The sequence below is a fragment of the Mauremys reevesii genome, linkage group 5, assembly GCF_016161935.1.
Source record: "Mauremys reevesii isolate NIE-2019 linkage group 5, ASM1616193v1, whole genome shotgun sequence".
In the NCBI taxonomy this organism is placed as follows: Eukaryota; Metazoa; Chordata; order Testudines; family Geoemydidae; genus Mauremys; species Mauremys reevesii.
In genome coordinates this window covers 67,243,511-67,264,962 of record NC_052627.1, presented here as the reverse complement: position 1 = coordinate 67,264,962, position 21,452 = coordinate 67,243,511, and the positions used below count along the sequence as shown (strand labels likewise).

The following is a 21,452-nucleotide window of genomic DNA, read 5'->3' as shown; positions in this document are numbered from 1 at the left end:
GCTTTACCTGCCAAGATGTACTTGAAGCTTGACTTATTGACTTGCAAGCTCTTCAGTAAATGTATTTGTATTTACAATACATTGCTGTCAGGGGCGGCTCTAGGATTTCCGCCGCCCCAAGCAGGGCAGCACGCCGCGGGGGGCGCTCTAGCGGTCGCCGGTCCCGCGGCTCCGGTGGACCCGCAGACGTGCCTGTGGAGGGTCCGCTGGCCCCGCGGCTCCGGTGAACCTCCCGCAGGCATGCCTGCGGATGCTCCACCGGAGCCGCGGGACCAGCGGCCCCTCAGCAGGCACGTCTGCGGGAGGTCCGCCGGAGCCGCCTGCCGCCCTCCCGCTGGGACACCACCCCAAGCGCGCGCTTGGCGCGCTGGGGTCTGGAGCCAGCCCTGATTGCTGTACAGCAACATGATGATATACATATTCATAGAAAAGTCCTGCAAGTCAAAACCAAGTTTCCACTGCATTTTCATTTGTACTATAAATCTCAAATCTGTTTGCACTGAGAGTGCTTGGGAGCTTCCTGCAGATGTGAACAGATTTGAATGTGGAGGAACAGTTTAAAAGTAAATATACTTCACAGAAGCGGTTTATATTTGTGATCATTTAGGAAAACATAAAAACTCAGAAGGATACTTCTTGCAGGTTTTCTAATAGGAACACAAAGTAAACATCATGAATTATTTGATTTCAAGCAAAAGTTTTAATCTCTCATCTTTTCAAAAGCAAGCACTTGCACATACTCCCTGTTGCAAGCTTAGAAGGGTGACAAGCAAATAAGAAATTAGAATGCAACGGACAATAACAGAAACTCATTAGCATTTCCTCTCTTATATATTAGTAGAGAAAAGAATGGAAGGTAAGCTCAAATGCTTTCATCAAAGGTAACAAATAGGGACATTCCAGTAAAGTTTTGTAATTAATAAAATAAAGGCCCTTTCCAGTTCCCCATCTGCCAAATTGTCTGAAACAGAAAAGTCTACTCTCACATTAAATAAATATGTATCATTCTGAAGAATAATCTCAAAAGGGACATGTGCATAAAGAAATGGGCCTATGATGGATCCCTTCAAAGATCAGCTCTGTGCAAAACAATAATCAAAAGGTAGAAGAGATAAGCTTAGTGACACTAGGATGGAAATAATTTATTGCACACTTAATGAAGGATGCAATTGTTGAACAAACCTTATAGATGTTGAATAAATCAGTATGGATTTTTCCATCATGTCTGTAGCTCAGTTTCAAAATTAGTCTGTATTAGTTATAGAAACAAATGTTTTGCTTAGTAAAAACAAAATCATTTGTTGTGCTGACAGATGGAAATCAGTCTCCCAATTTTGAATGGATGCTTTCTTCCTTTTTGTTTGTTTGTTTCAATACTCAGTATAGGGAAAGATCCATTCTCAACAAAATGTTAGATTTTAACAATTTAGAGGACACGTGGTCATACCTCTGAGACCCCCAGAGGCCACCAGTCTGTGAATAATACGTACTCGGCCTGAGGGGGCAACCTGTATCAAGTCCTTGCATGATTCAAAAACAAAAATTTTCTCTTTGCAGGAAGTTTTCTTGTCTGTGGAAATAAATGTACCAGGATAGTGCCAGAGGTGAGTGTGTGCTCCAACATGAATCTGCTCAAGGGTAGAAACATTTAAGCTTTTCTTTTTAACTGCTCACTGAATCATAACCCACCAATTAAAAAAAAAAGACCCCAGTAAAATTCATTCTTATGCATCAGACACAGTGACTGTTTTAAATGAGCGTGCAAAACATCATATTTATTTAAAACCACAAAAATAACTCTAGAGCACATGATAAATGGAAGCAGTTTAACAACAGGTTGCTACCAGTGATTAATCATACTATTGTTTAAGAACCTTATTCAAAGAAATGATTATAGCTGCTCCCATGACCATCACCTTTCCTACACAGAAAATCAAACATTTTTTTTTTCTGAAGCAAGGCCATGTTGAATGATTCAACAGCCTACTTTTCCTTGTGTGCCGACGGCAAAAATCTTGCAATAGGTTGCCCAATTATCCACATGAAGGGCACGAAACTTGTAATAGGAAGTTTTATGCTTCAAATCTTAATATTTAATTTAAAAAAAATTGACAAAACTATTTCCAAAAAATATCAGTTATCTGTAGCCCCAAGATGGTTTTAAATTATCCCTTCCCCCTCCTCAAGACACTAGATTACATCTGTACAACACCTGTTCTGCTACTTATAGAAAATCACCTTGAAACATCCCTCAAGTCACAGCACATGAATACCCTCACACATAAGCATTCTTGACTAAATATGTGCGGTCTGGAACACTAGAAAAATTTGGGTGCTGATTGGCTAGTGAAGAGATAAGAATTTATTATTAGAAAAAATGGGTGTGTGAATGGAATTCAGTTGTTGACTCAATCTCTCTGATCCTCTAAAATGTATACTTTTCTATGACCATGTTAAACTTGGTGCATAAACCTTTGTTTTCAGAACTCTGCACTCACATTTTGTTATGCATCTATAAACACCTACTAACCATGGCAACCATGCAAGCTTATCTTTATATTTTTTATCTGAGATTCCCAGACTCCAAAGCCAGAAGGGACCATTGTGACCATATAGTCTGACCCCCTACATGACACAGGACAAAGAACTTCCCCAAATAATTCCTAGAGAATATCTTTTAGAAAAACATCCAATCTTAATTTAAAAATTGTCAGTGATGGAGATTCCACTAAGATCCTTGGTAAATTGTTTCAATGGTTAATTGTTCTCACTGCTAAAAATTTACACTTTATTTCCAGTCTGAATTTGGGTAGCTTCAACTTCCAGCCATTGGATCATTCTATACCCTTCTGTGCTAGATTGAAGAGCCAATTATTAAATATTTGTTCCCCATTTAGATACTTATAGACTGTAATCAAGTCACCCTTTAACATTCTCTTTTTTGTTAAGCTAAATAGATTGATCTCTTTGATTCTGTCACTATAAGGTATGTTTTCTAATCCTTTAATCATTTATGTAGCTCTTCTCTGAACCCTCTCCAATTTATCAGCATCCTTCTTGCATTGTGGGCACCAGAAATGGAAACACTATTCCAGCAGCAGTCGCAACAGTGCCAAATATAGGGGTAAAATAAACTCTCTACCACTACTAGAGTTCCTGTTTATGCATCCTAGGATTGCATTACCTCTTTTGGCCACAGCGTGACACTGGGAGCTCATGTTCAGCTGATTATCCACTATGACCTCCAAATATTTTTCAGAGTCACTGCTTCCCAGGACTACATTCTTTGTTCCTAGATGTCTACACTTACATTTAGCCATAATCAAAGACTTGTTTGCTTGAGCCCAATTTACCAAGCAATCTGGATTGCTCTGAATCAGTGACCTGTCCTCTTATTTATTTATCACTTCACCAATTTCTATGTCTCCTGCAAACTTTACCAGATATGGTTTTATATTTTCTTCCAAATCACTGATACAAATGTTAAATAGCATATGGCCAAGAACCAGTACCTGCGGGACCCACTGGAAACATACCGACTCAATGATAATTGCCCATTTACAATTATATTTTGTGACCTGTCAGCCAGTTTTTAATCCATTTAATCTGTGCCATATTAATTTTATATTGTTTTAGTTTTTAAAATCAAAATGTCATGTGGTACCAAGTCAAACACCTTAGAAAAATCTAAATGTATTATGTCAACATTATTACCTTTATCAGTCAAACTGATAATCTCATTTAAAAAAAAAAAGATATCAAGTCAGGTTGACAGGATTGATTTTCCATAAACCCATGTTGATTTGCATTAATTACATTACCTTCCCTTAATTCTTCATGAATTGAGTCCCAAATTAGCCACTCCATTATCTTACTCACGACTGATGTCAGGCTGGCATGCCTATAATTACCCGTCATCCCATTTACCCTTTTTTAAAATTGGCAGTTGAGACCTGACTGTAAGATGCTGAAAGGCCTGTACCAGCACAATTGATTATGCCTGGCTTTTTGGGTCAATATCAGCTTAGCAAGAATTGTTTGTGGGATGGGATTGTCATAATTTTGTCCACCAAATTTGACTACATGAGATGTCTTATACAGAAACAGCCAATTTGTTTCTTGGCAATTCATAGGAACATCCTATTGGATCAGACTAATAGGCCATGTAGTTCTGTATTCTGTCCAACACTGACCAGGATCAGCTGCTAAAGAGGAAGGTACAACAAAACCCCATAGTAGTCAGTTGTGGGATAAGCTGCCCCCAAGGAAATTTCCCTACTAAAGTCCAATAGTTAGAAATGGGTTTATGCCTTAAATAGTGAGTGTTTATATCCCTTCCAAAACTTTTTCAAAAATATATTTACTAGTTTAACTCTGGATAACGCCACATAAATGTCTAATTTTTTTGAATCCTGCTCAGCTTTCAGCTATATCAGTTAATATGCTATGACAATGAGGTCCATCATCTAATTACGCATTCTGCAAACAAGTATTTTTTTTTATTTGGTTTGAATTTGCCATCTTTCAAATTCATTGAATGTCCCCTTGTTCTTGCATTTTAAAAATGGAATAGAAACTCCTGATCTACTTTCCCCAAACAATTCATTATGTTGTGGTCCCTTTATCATGTTCCTTCTCATTCATCTCCTCTCTAAGGTAATCTGTCCCAATCTTTTCAGTCCTAGAAGGGGTTATGCAGTGTTGCTTTTCCACTTTACTCATTCCTGGAGGGGCTCAAAGAGGGTGGCTGTGGATACCTACACATCTTCCCCTAAGCATTCCATTGGATCCCATATACTTGTGAAGTGCTTGGAGAGAACAAACGGAATGGTGGTATCACTGGAATGCTTATGATAGAAAAGAAGGCATAATGCTGTGTATCTGCCCATGTGTTCAGCTAAGACTGTTGAAACCATCCCAGGCATGACTGAGGTGATGTTCCTGGGTAAGACTAACTGTTCTGCAGAACTTATTGGCAGTATGTACATGCCTTTTATTCTGACAGAATGATTACTACCTGCTAGACAGATACAAAAGTAAGACGTGTGTGTGTGTGTGTGTGTGTGTGTGTGTGTGTGTGTGTGTGTGTGTGTGTGTGTGTGTGTGTGGAGGGTCACACTTGAATATATCTCATGGAGCTCAGTGTTTCCAGCTTGTATGGGAAGTTTCCTCAGACATGAACCTACCCCAGTCAAACTAGACTTTGTCAACTCTCACGTAGACTACTGTAATGTTCTTCTAATTGGACTTCCTTCAAATTTGTTCCATTGACTGGAAATGTTACAGAATATAGTTGCTTGTTTGTTCCTTCAGGTAGCACCTGGGAGTCTGTTACACTCAACTTCTAGCCAAAGGACATAATTAAAGTTGTAATATTAGAATATAAAATCCTTCATAATTTAGGTTGTCTCTTGCCCTATACTCAACAGTTACAATCCGTTGGGGTAGGGTCCACTCACAGAATTTAGGCTCAGCCAGTAATGAGCTAGAAGGTAGGCACGGTTTTCATGGCTGAGGACTCGTGGTTGTGGAATTCCCTCGCAAAGGAGTCCCAAAATAATCCGTTGGATGTCTGTAAGAATGTTATACAGGATGGTGCCCTTTTCTTTTTTAAATGTCTTGGCTCTCTCCCTCATTTTGCTAATCTACTATCCTCTTGTTTAGCATTGCATGTACCTTTTGCTGGTGGGTGGATTGCCAGACAGATATTGGGTTTCCCCTTTTGCTAGATTTTATTGATGATGACTGGCTGTATAATTAGAATGGTGAAGTTTTAAAGAGGTTGAATTGATTCTATTATGATTTTAGTGCAATGCTTAAAAGCCTTCCAATACAACTTTTAAACTGAAAAATAATAATAAATACATGCCTAAATTCTCTAATCTATACATTTGCTAAAGATAGTCTTGTATTTTTCATAAGGCATAATTAAATGAGGAATTAAAGAAGAACATAGGGTCAGGCCAAAATGATGATCTAATGTCAACTTTCAGAAGTCAAAATATATGTGCTGAAGATTTCAATACATATAGTGCCTTCAATGCCTGGATCAAGAGCACATGTTGTCTATAATGATGAATTTCTAAATCTAACTCCTTTTTTTTTTTTTAGCAGTAATTAGAGATCAGAGTGACAAACTGCCAGTGCGCTGATAACAAAGAAAAAACAAGCTTCTTTTATCTACTTTCAAACTCATTTGAACATCTTGGATTCAAAAGTTTGACTTAGACTAAAATATTATGAGGTGGGTGTTCTGTGATAAAAGGAACAAAAGCAAGTCATATAGAAGAAAACAACTAAATGAAAAAGGATGGTGAGAACGGAACAGAGTGGGAAACAGGGTGAAAAGTAAATACAGACAGACTGTGAAAAATGAGTAGAGAGCAGAATGGAATTGGAAAAGAATTCCAATGAAAAATAAATGCACAATATTCAGTGAATATGGAATACCCATATGGTATCCCATCCAGTTCTTTTGAAGGGTCTATCCCCACTACGCAAAACAGGTTTTCCTTTAACCAGAAAAACATTTTGGTTCAGGTTCATCGCTAGTATAAGTTCCCTGACTTTAGTGAATTTAACCTAGAAATAAACTTAGCCCTTTAAAAAAATTGTGAGTTTAAATTACCAGGAAAAAATGGTTTGTGAATTAAGTTAGTTTTCAAAACAGAGACCAAAGGAAAATAAATAAATAAACAAATTGTCAAAGAATTTGACACACTCATCCTTTGAACCCCATGAACAACAACTCTGGTCCCTCCCCAACACACACAGTTGTTCTGAGTTCTTTTTAGTACAAACCTTGGTTACTAATAGGGTTAACATTCTTTAAACAATTCATCTACACTTAAAAATGCAGAAAAAGAGATTGCTTGTTAAACAGAATCTATATTCAATAGGTTCATCATCCATAACTTTTGGGCTACAGCTAATAAGGAGATTACAGTGAATACCAGGGCTACTTTTGCTATACTGCACCACTATAAAGGTATCTAAATAATAGGATTTAACTCAGAAATATGTATACTGAATACTAACAGTGATCTGAAAATCTAGGACTAGATCATGCTAGCCACTAGCCCTTATTTATAGGATAATACACACTGTCTTTAATGGGTAACCCGTAAGCATGTAAATAAGGACTGTTCACTCAAGGGTTTGCAGGATGGGCCCCATACATTTCATGTGCATAGATATTTAGGTACAAATACATAGCTAACCTTTAAAGCTTTATGACAATAATCTAAAATGGCATTTTACAAGGAAAAGTAACCTTCTGTGACCTTAAAAATGTCATTTACATAAACCATAAACTGATCTCAATGTCTCTGCCTGCAGAAATGTGATTATCAGCAAATACAATATGTTTAAAGCTTTCAGGAGGTAAAACACTTGTTAATATCTTTGTCTGATGTATGGAAAATATCATTTGCTGTGCTCTTTCCTCACTGCTAGAATAAACCATATGAGAAGGCATAAAAGAAAACATCAGACTTCCTTTCAGGGCTGCTAAACTTTAAACTTCTTGTCTACGTACATTACAGTTTCTGACAGATATTTTTCCCACTTTGTAAAAGATCTAAGCAATATCACTTACATAATATGCTGAACCATACCTGTTTAACTTTCCTACAAAATGTATCATGCATTCCTCAGTTACTGAAACTATCCAGACAGAAACTGCATTTACTTAGGCTTTTACAATATAACATTTAACCAAAGGCAAAATAATAAAGTAAACTACTAAAACATTTTCTGCTTACTAAATGTAAGTATATTTCTAGCTCTCAAGAACTTGTATTTCTTATCAGAAAATGAGAGGGTAAAATTCAACTCCTAGACGCAGTAACTTTTAATTACACAAGAAGAATTCTAGTACTATTAACAGAATGTATCCTGTCACATGGAAACATGGTTATAACAGAGTCCTATGTGGGTGATTACTAGGACTGTGATCCTCAAACATTTGCGTACAGGCTTTACTCATATGAATAGTCCTATTAAAGTCAATGATGCACATCCTCAGCTGGTGTAAAATGTCATAGCTCCATAGAAGTCAATGGAACTATGACAATTTATACCTGTTCTGATTTGCCACATGGAAGCTACCCATGTACTTAAAGATACGCATGTTCCTAGATGTTTTCAGAATCAGGACTGGTTCTTCCATAAACCTTTAAAATGTTCAAAATCAGGCAAGAAAGATTCTACAGCAGTGGTCCCCAACCTTTTTGTGGCCAGTAGCACATTCATGTTTTCAGAAGAGTGTGGCGGGCGCCAACAATTTTTCAAGGCTTATTTTGTATTTGTACATTAAATAATACAAAAAACATCATATTTAATATTACATAATATATTATTCCAGAGAGAAGAGAGAAGCCGGAGAGAAGCCGCGAGGACAGAGAACACCAGTGCCCACAGCCTGCAGCCCTGGAGTTCTCTGTGGCTTCTCTCCCCTGCTGGGCACTAGATGGGTGCACATAAATCCCCTGGCGGGCACCATGGTACCCGCAGGTACTGTGTTGGGGACCACTGTTCTACAGTATTTAACAAATACCTAGCAAGAGACAAGTTATAAATAAATGCAATTTAATAAGAAAAAGAGCTAGCGAAAGCAAAATACAAATATACTTATATTTTGTAAGAAATAATTTACATCACATTATGATTAGGATTACTAAACAAAGAAAGAAAGAAAGAAAGAAAGAAACTGGGGTAACAGAAGTCTGTTGTGGTAAATTCTGGGCACACACTTTGAGGGTTCCCTTCTCTTTTACCTCCCAGTCTGTGTATATCTGTAGAATATGGGTCTGGATTGTTAGGGGGAAAAACCCTCCTGTTTCACATATTCCCCACAATATACATATATTTCAATTCAAGATAACTATTGTTATATTTTATTAACTTATTAAATTGAACCAAAAATTAAAACTGTAATCAAAAGGAGAGAGGCCTTTCACATTCATCACCTGTGCAATAAAGAACACAACCTGTGAAAAAGATTCACTGCATCTAGACACTCTATACTCAGAAGTATCCATAGTACACAAGTGATTTTTAATACCTGAAAAGAAGTGGGCCTTGAAGCCTTTCTTTGAGACTGTGTTGTCAGATCTGAACTCAATTCTCATATTGTTGTATTGTGATGTGATAACTTCAGGCACTTCTGTACCACAAAATTTACCATGCAGTTTGGAATCAGAAGAAAGGCCACTACGAATCTCCACGTAATCATATTTGCAAACCTAGGAAAGAGAAAGATTTTTGTATTAGCCAAAAATAGATACAAATTCCATATAAGTGCCTCTACACTTAAAATGTAAGATCTTCTGTTGATTTATGTTACAAAGTTAATATTTTATTGACTTTTCAATATTTAATATTTTTGCAATTTTTCCGATACTCCTTTATAAATGTTTGTTGATTTTGTTTTAATATAATTTTTAACACTATAACATTTAATTTCTTAAATTACATGTTTTAAGACAAAATTCATGCATTAATATGTAGTATCTACATTGTCTACATTTTAAAGTGTTTAATAGCTCAGTCATTTTAATTAAAAAGGAAAAACTCTGAAGGCATTAGACTAAGGCCTCCAAATGTTCACTTTGAAGAATAAAGCCATCTCTGAGTCAAACATTTATGGGTTCTGTATGCTTGTGGATTTGTTTTTTTTAAGCACCCTATAACCTAAAATGTATTACCTTTAATATGGAAATTCTGCAAGCCAAGTCTTTCCCATTGTAAATTTAAGACCACATTATTTTCTTAGGAAAGTATAAATCTGCATTGTTAATAGTGTCACTTCTTTCTCAACAGCGGCACTGATATAATTTAGAGGACTAATTTGTGTCATTTTCATTAGGAGGTTTAAAAAAATCACCCCTTATGCAAGGCCTACTACCCAGGATAATACTTTCAGTGCATAATCCCATGTCTATATAAAACCTTCCACCCCAAAAACTTCTAAGCTTCTTAGGCTCAACTATCAATCATTTAATCAAAAATGTTCCAGTTGTATGCAATTAATAGCTTAAGAGAAAACAATGGCCAGGGGATTCATACAAGGCTTAGATTGTGCATGAAATGAAAGCATGAATTTTATAAATCACAATCTTTATTTTTTTAAACTACACAAAAAGATTATTTTGGCTTTTGTTACTATCTCCTTATGGACTATAAAAATGATTTCCAATGTTTTGCCATAATGGAGGGAAAGGTTTAAAGTGCTTATAACTACTGGAATCACTTTCACATGTTACCGCTGTGGAATGCAGCTAATTCAGTCATAATAACTCCACTTAAAGAATATTAAGAGTCTTGCTTAATGCAACAGGCACAAGGAAATACTGAGTTACAACTGGAAGTCTACTTTAACTCACCTGAGTTAAATTCTCGTCTTGATACCTGGGATTTTCACATGCAACTCCCAATAACGTGAACACTTAAGATAAATCCCAATATCCACTGCTAAGCCTATCAGTATGACTTAAGGTGAATTTTAATGCTTTTGTGGGTTTAAATTAGACATGTAATATTATTTGAATGTAGGCTTAGTGATATAATTTCCGTTATATGGCAGTATATAAAACATTAATAGAAGTACAAGTATATTAAAATGGTATTTATTAGCAAAGATGTATATAAATATATCCAGCTAATTTAAAATTATTTATTCAGCAAAAACAATTTCATAGTTAATTAAGTCTCATAATAAATAAGTATTTAAATAATTTCTAACATGTGGACTATTAGTACCCATTTTATGTCTGTATTTTTAGACACTATATAAAAAGTATTAGTGGCTTGATATACTATAACAGTTTATTCTGGATAACAAAGTACTGACATTCACAACTTCTGTTAGTACTATCCATCTAACATCTATTTTTAGCAATACAAGAGAGGAGAATGGTCTTATGATCAAAACACAGGGCTGAGAGATAGGAGATCTACAATTTTTTTCCCACAATCTGCCAGTCATAAATCCTGTGTGACCTTGGACAATTGACTCAGTTTCCTCATCTGAAAAATGGAGACACAAACAGAGCTGGCTAGAAAACAAAGGCGTTTTTTGGGAAACAAAAGTTTGCTTCATTTATTTTTCTTCTAATAATGACATTTTTTTATTTCATAGGGATTTGTGAGGTTATAATTATTAACGTGGGTGTGGGGGACACGATAAAAGTCTTCAAGTAAGTAAAAAGGTTGTTATAAAATGGAGGAAAATAATTTTTTCTCCTTATCCACTGAGGACCAGATGAGAAATAATGGGCTCAAATTTCAGCAAGGGAGATTTAGAATTGGCATTAGGAAAAACTTCCCATCAGGGTAGTTAAGCACTTGAACAAATTACATAGAGAGACTGTGGAATCTCCATCATTGGAGGGTTTTAAGAATGGGTTAGACAAATGCCATGTTCTATGGGTATTATCAAGACCATTTAGGGATGATCTAGATAATAGCTAGTCCTACCTCAGTGCAGACTAGATGACCTACTGAGGTCCCTTCCAGTCTTACATTTCTATGATTCTATGCCTGTAAAAGCCTGAGATGCTGGATAATTAATTATCTGAAGCCAAGGAGCTTAAATAATAATAAATAATAATAATAATAATAATAATAAAAATCAGAGAGTTCATTCCACAATCCAAGTGGGAAGTTTATTTTGATATTCAGTCTACATGCTTTTTTCACTTATTTCATTTCATTGTTCCTTATTATACTTCCTGTTCCACTCTAAAAATTACTTCCTTTCTTAGGTTTCAGAGTAGCAGCTGTGTTAGTCTGTACCACAAAAAGAACAGGAGTACTTGTGGCACCTTAGAGACTAACGGAGCATTATAGCCATCTATAACCATTTCAACGTGAGCATCCTAAAAAAGGAAAAAAGAACAGGAGTACTTGTGGCACCTTTGTTAGAGACGAACAAATTTATTTGAGCATAAGCTTTCATGGTTCTACAGCCCACATCACTGGAAGCTTATGCTCAAATAAATTTGTTCGTCTCTAACAAAGGTGCCACAAGTACTCCTGTTCTTTTTTCCTTTCTTAGGATTCTCACGTTGAAATGATTATAGATGGCTATAATGCTCTGTTACTCCTCATTTAACCAAGTTATATATACTCAGTACTTTTATTCTCTACACATAATTCAGTTCCTCCAGATTTTTCTCTTGTCTTGAATTCTCTCCAATTAGCGGCTCATCCATTTGTTTTGTTTTAGTTTGTTTACAAAAAAGCCAGCTGAAGCTCAGCAAAGGCATTTCTTTTAATACATATACATTATGATGCTCATATCTTTAAAAGAGAGTAAGCCATGCTATGTATGTTTTGAAAGACTCCAGAAACAGTCCCAAACTCAAAGTCAATGAAAACAAGAATTTCCATGGAAATTGTCAGTATTTGAAGCAATGGTGTTGTATGAGACAATTTCTATTTTTGAACAATCCTGCAACCGTTGACTAGTTTGTATAATTCTCAGTTCATGGTTACTTACTTCATTCCCTTCTAATTCAAAAAACTCAAACTTCATTGAAATTCTGTATTGAGTGGGAGCAACCACCTGCCACACACAGTTTTTGTTTGGAGGATATTCTTTGGGCCATCCTGGAGTAGTTATAGTCCCATTTAGCTTTGTCAGAAGTCCCCCACAAGCAGCTGTAATGTAAAATGAAAAGCAAGCACCTCACTTATTTGCAGACTCCCCTGAAACCACATTTTGTTATTAACAGAAACATATTAAGTAAGAGATTCAGCCCTCTCACATGTTATTTGTATTACAGTAGTACCCAGAGAGACCAATCACGATCAGGGTTCCATAGTACTATGATACGAACACAATGAAAGAATAGTCCCTGACTCCAACAGCTTTCAATCTAATTTAAGACATTTGAGTGAATTGAAACACTACACAACACTTCATATCACATTCACCCTTTTCTCTCTCACCCAGTTCCATATACTCCCACAATCCTCCCAGATCCTGTCTCTTCATCTGTATTTCTCAGGCTCCATGGGACATATCACTCTCTGGTTCCCTCACCCATTCTCCTGTACACACTTTATCCCTGATGCAGAATCTGTAAGGGTGAAAGATTTCAGCTGTCCTTTCAGCATAGGTTGTATAAATGTGCCTTCTCCTTGCCAAAGGGAATCTTCCCCCAGTGATGATCTGGATGATGTGATGGATTGCACCCTCAGCAAGTTCACGAATGACACTAAGCTGGAGGGAGAGGTAGATACACTGGAGGGTAGGGATAGGGTCCAGAATGACCTAGACAAACTGGAAGATTGGGCCCAAAGAAATCTGATGAGGTTCAACAAGGACAAGTGCAGAATACTGCACTTAGGACATAAGAATCCCATGCATTGCTACAGGCTGGGGACCAACTTGCGAAGCCTTTTCTGCAGAGAAGGACCTGGGAAATACAGTGGACGAGAAGCTGGATATGAGTGAACAGTGTGCCCTTGTTGCCAAGAAGGCTAACGGCATATTGGGCTGCATTAGTAGTATTGCCAGCAGATCAAGGGAAGTGATTATTCCCCTCTATTCGGCAATGGTGTGGCCACATCTGGAGTATTGCATCAAGTTTTGGGTCCCTCACTATAGAAAGAATGTGGACAAATTGGAGAGAGTCCAGCAGCGGGGATCCCCCGCTGCTGAAGACCCCAGGCCCCTTGAATCCTCTGGGCAGCCCTGATTTAGTCTGCAGAAAAGAAGAGTGAGGAGCGAATTGATAGCAGCTTTCAACTACCTGAAGGGGGGTTTCAAAGAGGATGGAACTAGACTGTTCTCAGTGGTGGCAGATGACAGAACAAGGAGCAATGGTCTCAAGTGGCAGTACGGGGAAGTCTAAGTTGGATATTAGGAAAAAACTATTTCACTAGGAGGGTGATGAAGCACTGGAATGGGTTACCTAGGGAGGTGGTGGAATCTCCATCCTTAGAGGTTTTTAAGGCCTGGTTTGACAAAGCCCTGGCTGGGATGACTTAGTTGGGGTTGGTCCTGCTATCAGCAGGGGGTTGGACTAGATGACCTCCTGAGGTCTCTTCCAACCCTAATCTTCTATGATTCTACAGTGCCCAGGTATTACTCATGTACAAAGGTTACTTTTGTTTAAAATACAGCTGTTCAAATAATATGGTGAAAAAATCAGAATATATTTGGGAATAAATTATCCAAATTTATTCTATGCTCTCTTATTCATGGGGTTCATACTATTTTATTCACAAATATTTACAGTCATCAGGTGTTTCTAAAACATAGTGAATACAGAAAGTTTCATTGCTTCACCTTTTTTCAGAAGAATTTCTGCTAACCTTATTATTCATTCATTATTCTCCTGTTAAAAAAATTCAGTCATCCAATCAGGCTGCAGAAGTGTACCATATGACCAAACATACAGCACAAATAGGAAGGAGTGACTAACTTTTCAGCCTGAGGGTCAAACTCCTATTTCAAAAAAGTCAAGTAAAGGGCACAAGCAAATTCTTTACCCTGCTTCACTCCATTTGTGAAACTCAGGCATTGCTAAGGGACCTGAAACCACCTATACATACTCCCCCACCCAGCCTGGGGGTATAGAACCAGCATTTCAGCTCCTCGTGGTGCAGAAGGTGAGTTGAAAGCTGGCTGTTGGCTGGAACATACTGCACTCTGGTTATTTCCATCTGGTTTAGAGAGCCTTGGGGAGCATGGTCAGTTGGCACAAGTTAGACAAATCCCTAAGCTGCTCTAACCTGGGGTGGGACAAGAATGAGGGGAGCTGCAAGTGTCACACCCCAAGGAATCCCTCCCCTTGGGGTCCCATGTGGAGGCAAATCCCCATTGGTAACGAAAATCTGTCACACAAGTGGCTGTTCATCCTCAAGTTCTCCTTTCTTTTCCATCTCCTGGATTACCCTGAGTGACTGCGTCAGGAAGGAGGCAATGGAGTAGCCAGAGTTAGTCTCCTACCTTCTCTGAAATATAGCCAGAGGGGAAGCTGTTGAGCAGGTACACCACGGAAGGGACAGCAGCTCTTAAGAGTGCTTCCAGCTCTCATCAGAGCTGCTCCCGGTTCTGTATGGGAGCAATGGGAGGTAGTTTCTCCTGAACTGATTGTTTTAGGGAGTTTTCTGCAAGACCCTCCTCACTTCCCTAGTCTTTAGTGATTGAGATAGGCACCCAGACAAAAAAATCCACTTTTTTACAATTGGATTGGGATACAGCTGTTCTGGCTTCCAGTATGAATCAGCAGACAAGCCCTGCATCTCCATGCAGGATCCTGGAACCAGACATCCCATGTCATGATGAGTATTTGGAATATAGGGTATTTTTCATGTGTATGTTGAGGAATTTGAAACAAAAAACCATAATTGCGTCTTATGAGCCATAGTACTCATCATGTCAATGAGCTATGCATACTGAGAATGTCTCATACTTTTCTAATACTATCTTTAAAATAAAGCTCAAGGAAACTAAATACAAAATAAATAATGAATGTTACTGTCATAAATCTGGTTTAATCCCACAATATCATAGAATTCAGAGATAATACCTATTAACTCCATCTAAAGAGAACCACATCACTGGACAATGTTCTCAGACCGCTTACAATACTTAGGCAAAATAGATTAAATAAGGATGGTCTAAAATGTCTCATGTCTAAATTTACTAGTATTTGTGAATTAGCATATGATTATCACTATTTTAATGACCATAGTACTGAGCTTCATTTAGTGTGCATATATTCAGTGTTATGGGCAAAGAGATATCTTAATCTAATCCTAGTTTTGCAATATCTTCCATTTAAGGGCCTTTTTGATTTCTTCAGATGATTATTAAATCTAGTTTCCTTGCTTTTAATAAAAAGCTTTGATAGATTATATTTCAAACATGACTTTTTAAAATGAAATGGTAAGTAAAAGGACACTTTAAAATAATAGTAGAAACCCATTGCAAATCATAAAATTTTGGCAAACGAGGGAGCAAGTGAACAAATGTAGTTATAAAAGCAAGGATAACATATCACAAACCAGTATTTCATTCATTTGACAAGTGAAGCTTAGTTTTAATTACAATACATTGTAGCAATGTATATTTACGTATGTAGTAAATTTATGTCAGATAATTTTATAAGAATAATGAAGTCTTTGAAATATGAGATTTCATTGTGTTGCTATGCTGTTAAATCTTTCCTAATACACACAGAGAAAATGCTCTTTTCTGAAGGCAAATTATGTAGTGTATGGATCAGTGAAGTGTGAATTAACAAGGTTCTACTGTACATAATTTTCTATTTGACTAACAATAGAACTCGAACAGGATAAATAATAATTAATACTAAATGAATAAGACTATTATAGACAGACATTGTACAGTGGAGGATATTTTTCAAGCTGTATGACAATACCTATATTCACTAATGCATAAGCTTTAGTATGTAAAAAATGGCTTTATAAAATGACATACTTTATACGTTTTAGAAGTTCTTTAAATTAACAGCATACTGTACCTTCACAACTCTTTTTGTCAGGTCCAAGTTCATAGCCAGGATCACAAGCACACTGATAACTGCCCAAGGTATTCACGCACCGCTGTTCACAGCCCCCCTTGTCAGGTTTGGCACATTCATCTTCCTCTATGAAGACATAAAAGAATGGAAAAGGCATTAATTAAAAGTTTTTACCTTCCTCATCTCTACTTGTTGAACAGATTGATATTATCTGCAGCAAGTGGTGTGCATGCCATTGAACTTGTCTATATAGCACATCATCTCTACTGACTGGAGCATTTTTTAAATCTTAAAGACCTGAAACTGGGTAAATTAAATGTATGTTCTTCTTTTCCACTACAATAGTAACTGACAGATACAGACCTAATTTATAAGCACTTTGTGGCCAGCATACAATGATTTAGGCAGCAGCAATCTAAAGGTTGTGTAAAGTACTGAGAGAATGATTGGAAATCCTCAGCAGGGTCACTTGAAGGGCACTTTTATCTCCAACAGAATGAATTTGTACGTTATCCTGAATTCATACTCAAAACCAGATTAACAGAATCCTCAAATCCCAGTTTTCATTCTACTGATATTAAAGGAAACAAGAGGCATCAGAAAAAATGGAATACAGAATTATCTCTGCTAGCCGTGAAACATGCTCATAATATTCATGCTCAAATACGCCTGAGATGTAGTATATCATTTCCTTGCACAGTGGCAAATATGAAGAATATTCTCATTTGAAATAAACACTGACAATTATCTTCCCCTCTCTCACATCTGTACAGAGTGAAAACTGATGATAAGGGCTAGATCATCGCTAGCCCTTTGTGGCTGGGCAAGCAAATAAGGGAGAGTAGGTTACCTGTACCATGGGTTCCAGAGGGAATCCAGGTCCACACAGCTAATACATCCATACCCTGTGCACACAGGCATCAGCATCATCATTATTATTAATAATAATAAATACAGGGAGTACTGGATGGAGCCTTGGCTTCATGCTCTCACCAAATTAATGTAGTGACTGTAAAAGCACTGGCATGGCAAGTGATAATTCTATACCAGGCGCTAGCCCTGCTGCAGTTTATTTCCTCCCTGGAGCAATGAGGAGACTGGAAGGCAAATTGTGACTCTCAAAGTTTCTGAGGGGGGACAGATAGATCAGTGGTTTGAGCATTGGCCTGCTAAACCCAGCGTTGTGAGTTCAATCCTTGGGGGTTGGACTAGATGACCTCCTGAGGTGCCTACCAACCCTGAGATTCTAATGAAAGTCAAAGTATGCTTCCTGAGCTCTGCCCAGGGCAACTCCAGTATGCCCTTGCTGGTGGTGGATAATAAAGTGACAACATAGCCTTAAGCAATTAGAAATAGAAAATGTATCTTTCTTTAAGAGAAAGCACAAACATTCATAATAATGAACCTCTCAGACAATACCATTCCTATTAGAATTTTATTCTTTCAATTATTTTTTATAGACCTGCCAACATAATATTCCTCTAAACATGTTTAACAGGAGTGATTACATCTTTATCAAAATTCATCCAATCATTTGAAGAAATTAGGAAGACAGACTGGGTTTGATTTTTCACCCCCTTGCACCTTGGGTAGTCATTTACATGTGTGCAAGGTGAGTGTAAAAACACTGCCATTTTGATCAGTTAACATTTTACACCCAGTTTGCCTTGGTACTGATGACTGAATAAAAAAGGTAGTAAAAGGTAGTGGAAAATCAGGCCCCTCGACTCTAATCAGAACAGAAACTAAAATAATATTAATTTTGTATTCTACCAATATTATATCCTTAATGTTCTTTGTAACAGAGCAGACAACCATCATAATTCTTCTATATTTCAATACTATATGAGAGTCGATCCCCATATAATACATACCTTTAAAAAAGTTAGCAGCAAACCCTGCTTTGTTAACGGTTCCATCAGAAACAAACTTCATCCACAGGGTATTAGAGGTAGATCTAATATCTTCTGGCTTATCATAGCCACAGAAATGGCCAATCAAACGACTATTTTCACTGGTTCCATCTCGGACTTCTAAGTAGTCATAGGCACAGTTGTCATGTCTTTCGATCTGTAAATATACAACAGTGCTCTGTTTAACCATGGACTAACACATAACTAAATAAAACTCCTTTATGTTAAGTGGAATAGAACATGTTCTTTTCTTTGGAAGGCCATATCTATGGTCATAGAGTATAACAACTGATGGGAGAAAAAAGAAATGTTCTTTATAGGTCTCTGTGTTGCTACACTCACTTTCATGAATAGAAGCAAAATACATTGAGATGTTGATAAGATACAATAGCTTAATTGCAAAAAATCTTCTGTCTAAATAGCTACAAAACAAGGCCCCATGTACTCCACAATAAGCTTCATCTAAATTCTATTGAAGACCTGGTTTCTGCGCAATCTAGTGGAGAAGACTAGCGATTCAGTGGCAGTTTTTGACAAATAAAGAAATGTAAATTTTATTGAACTGAATATAAAAATGAACTATAATCAGGAAAGTATTATTTTTGTGTTATTTAATTTGATGTTAAATTCAATTTATTTTATGCTGTCCCTTCATTTTTAATGTAGTGCAAAATTCTGCATTACTGCATTCACCCTGCATAACTACATTCTAGAATTTGATGTTGGAAGCTAGACGTACTGGCAGTGAATAGAGTTTTAGGCACCTAGAGAGCATGGGAGGCAGACTGAAATTACCCACATTTGCTGCTAAAATGGTGAGCAGTGAAATAATTAATAGTAATGACACTTAAAATGTCATCATTACATCTCTGAAGCTGTTATGTTACCTGTTTCACTTGGGAGACTCCTGATTTCAAGTGACCTCTCTTTACTCTTCCAGGCAGCCAGGGCTGTCTCCAGGGTTTTTGCTGCCCCAAGCAGCAAAAAAAAAAAAAATCCTCGATTGCAATCGGCGCCTCCTCCACCGCACCACTTTCTTCTTCGGTGGCAATTCGGCAGCAGGTCCTTCCGTCCAAGAGGGACCAAGGGACCTGCCGCCAAATTGCCGCCGAAGAGCCCAATGTGCCGCCCCTTCCTCTTGGCCGCCCGAAGCACATGCTTGCTGAGCTGGTGCCTGGAGCCGGCCCTGCAGGCAGATGACTGAACTTTTGCCATATAATTTCTAGCAGGACTAGAAATATGTGGGTAGAACATCTCATCCACACATCCTGCTAGAAGACCTCAGACCATAGACACAATTTTGTTTATGTCTTAGGTTAGAGTGCCTCACACTCCCTACCTAATAGTGTGTAGAGCATCTGTCAGAGTGGGAGTTGCAGCAGAGACTAAAGCAGCAGCAGGACCTGGAGATGAGCCTTACGATCTTATATCTCAGGAACTGCAGATAGACTCCCAGAGAGAAAGACAGACAGATAGATATACACACACACACACACTCCCACTAATGCAACCAGAACTCTTACGGCTGCTTTACCTTAGGATTACCCCATGGGTTTAGAATTATGGAATACAGGTACATGGAAGCCTGCCTATAAATAAATTAACTAAATCCAGGAGAATAAAATTATATCTTCTGAGAAAACCTGTTACACAAACAAACAGCAAGATTTCTGTTTTAAAAAGAGATTTCTTAGTTAAGGAGAAGGCTCGAATCAAATCTATTAACAGAACCACCCTTTTAAAAAAATACAAACTAAATCTCATCCCCAAATGGATTTTTTTGTAATATGGAATTAAACTTATTAATATATTCTATGACTGTTTTGCTGTTCATTCATTTGGTTGGTGAAATACTATATCTACTCTGTATTATGAGCAGAACTAAGATGCTTTTGCTTAGCATAAAAGAATCAGAAATCGTAATGTACTCAGTTTTGTTTACTTCATTTTTTTAAAAAAAGAACAAATTTTGTCCCTCTTAGACAAGTTTTGTACATTTTCTTATCGAAGTCTCCAATACTGCATACACTTAAACATACATGTAACTTTCCCGGTGCAAGCAGTCTCATAGAAATGAGTGGGACTACTCACAGGAGTAATGCTATAGGGGCTTATGTGTTTCCAAGCTCAGGGCCTTATTTAATTAGAGAGATCCATCTAGGCATTTTGATCATGGGTAGCATCAGAACCAGAGTTAGGATGGTGAGTAAGAAATATCATAACCTGGGGCACAATTATCACTGTACTGACTTCAATAGGCGTTTCACATGAACAACTAATGTTGTGGTCATGCATGTATCTATCTGAGCACCAGTTTTTCAGAGGTTTAGAGGGTAAATTTTAAATGTACTTTGCATTCCAATATTTTTTTTAAGTTATTAAATTGAGAACCTTTTAATGTTAACAATTATAATATGCAATTCTGTTAGCATTATTGTATTAACAGTAATAGAGTAAAAAGCTATTACATTCAGACGTAGGGGCTATCGGCCTGCTCCAAAGCCCATTAAAATCAATAAAGGGTCTAACTGTATTATTTTTTTTCCACCGTTCATTTTTACAGGAGTATTAAGTCATTCAGCAATTCATTTTTTCTTCTATGATAGAGGAACATTGTTCCACTCTATAGGGGAGTTTGGAAAATACTTTTATGGGCCAAATTCAGCTCTAAATTGCGCCCAGCTCCCATTGAAGTAAAACACTAGAATTTCCTTTCTGAGCATCACCTTTCATTTTTGGCAGAGGAAGAAAGATAAAAATCTATTTTGGGCAGTGGTAAGTTGCTAAACATCTAAGACTATAAAAATCAACCAACTTATAAAGTGCTATTGATTTACACCAAACATTCAAGTAAGGTGATCATTTGACTAGATTAATTTATTTTTAGTTCAATACTGCTGCAAGTGATTCCAATACTAATAATCTTTAGAGATTAAGTAGTTATAACCTGAAATATAAACCAAAAGATAAATATAGTGTTTTTGGACAAGTAATAAGTAACTTTAAATCCCTTTGGCAACAAATAAAAAGAACTGAT

The 21,452-nt window shown here is 37.1% G+C and overlaps 1 protein-coding gene across 12 annotated transcripts in view; it reads right to left on the bottom strand.

Moving 5' to 3' along the window:
• The window catches only part of TLL1 (tolloid like 1), a 388,529-nt gene that overhangs the window by 23,920 nt on the left and 343,157 nt on the right, over positions 1-21,452 (bottom strand). For 11 of the 12 annotated variants that reach the window (XM_039540242.1, XM_039540243.1, XM_039540241.1 and 8 more), the window contains 4 exons: positions 18,377-18,572; positions 16,503-16,628; positions 12,503-12,663; positions 9,065-9,245 (listed from right to left, as the gene is read on the bottom strand). In XM_039540242.1, the coding sequence (XP_039396176.1) occupies positions 9,065-9,245; positions 12,503-12,663; positions 16,503-16,628; positions 18,377-18,572 (664 nt within the window). Of the gene's footprint in view, positions 1-9,064; positions 9,246-12,502; positions 12,664-16,502; positions 16,629-18,376; positions 18,573-21,452 lie in introns of those variants that run through there. The other variant, XM_039540253.1, reaches the window with a different exon arrangement.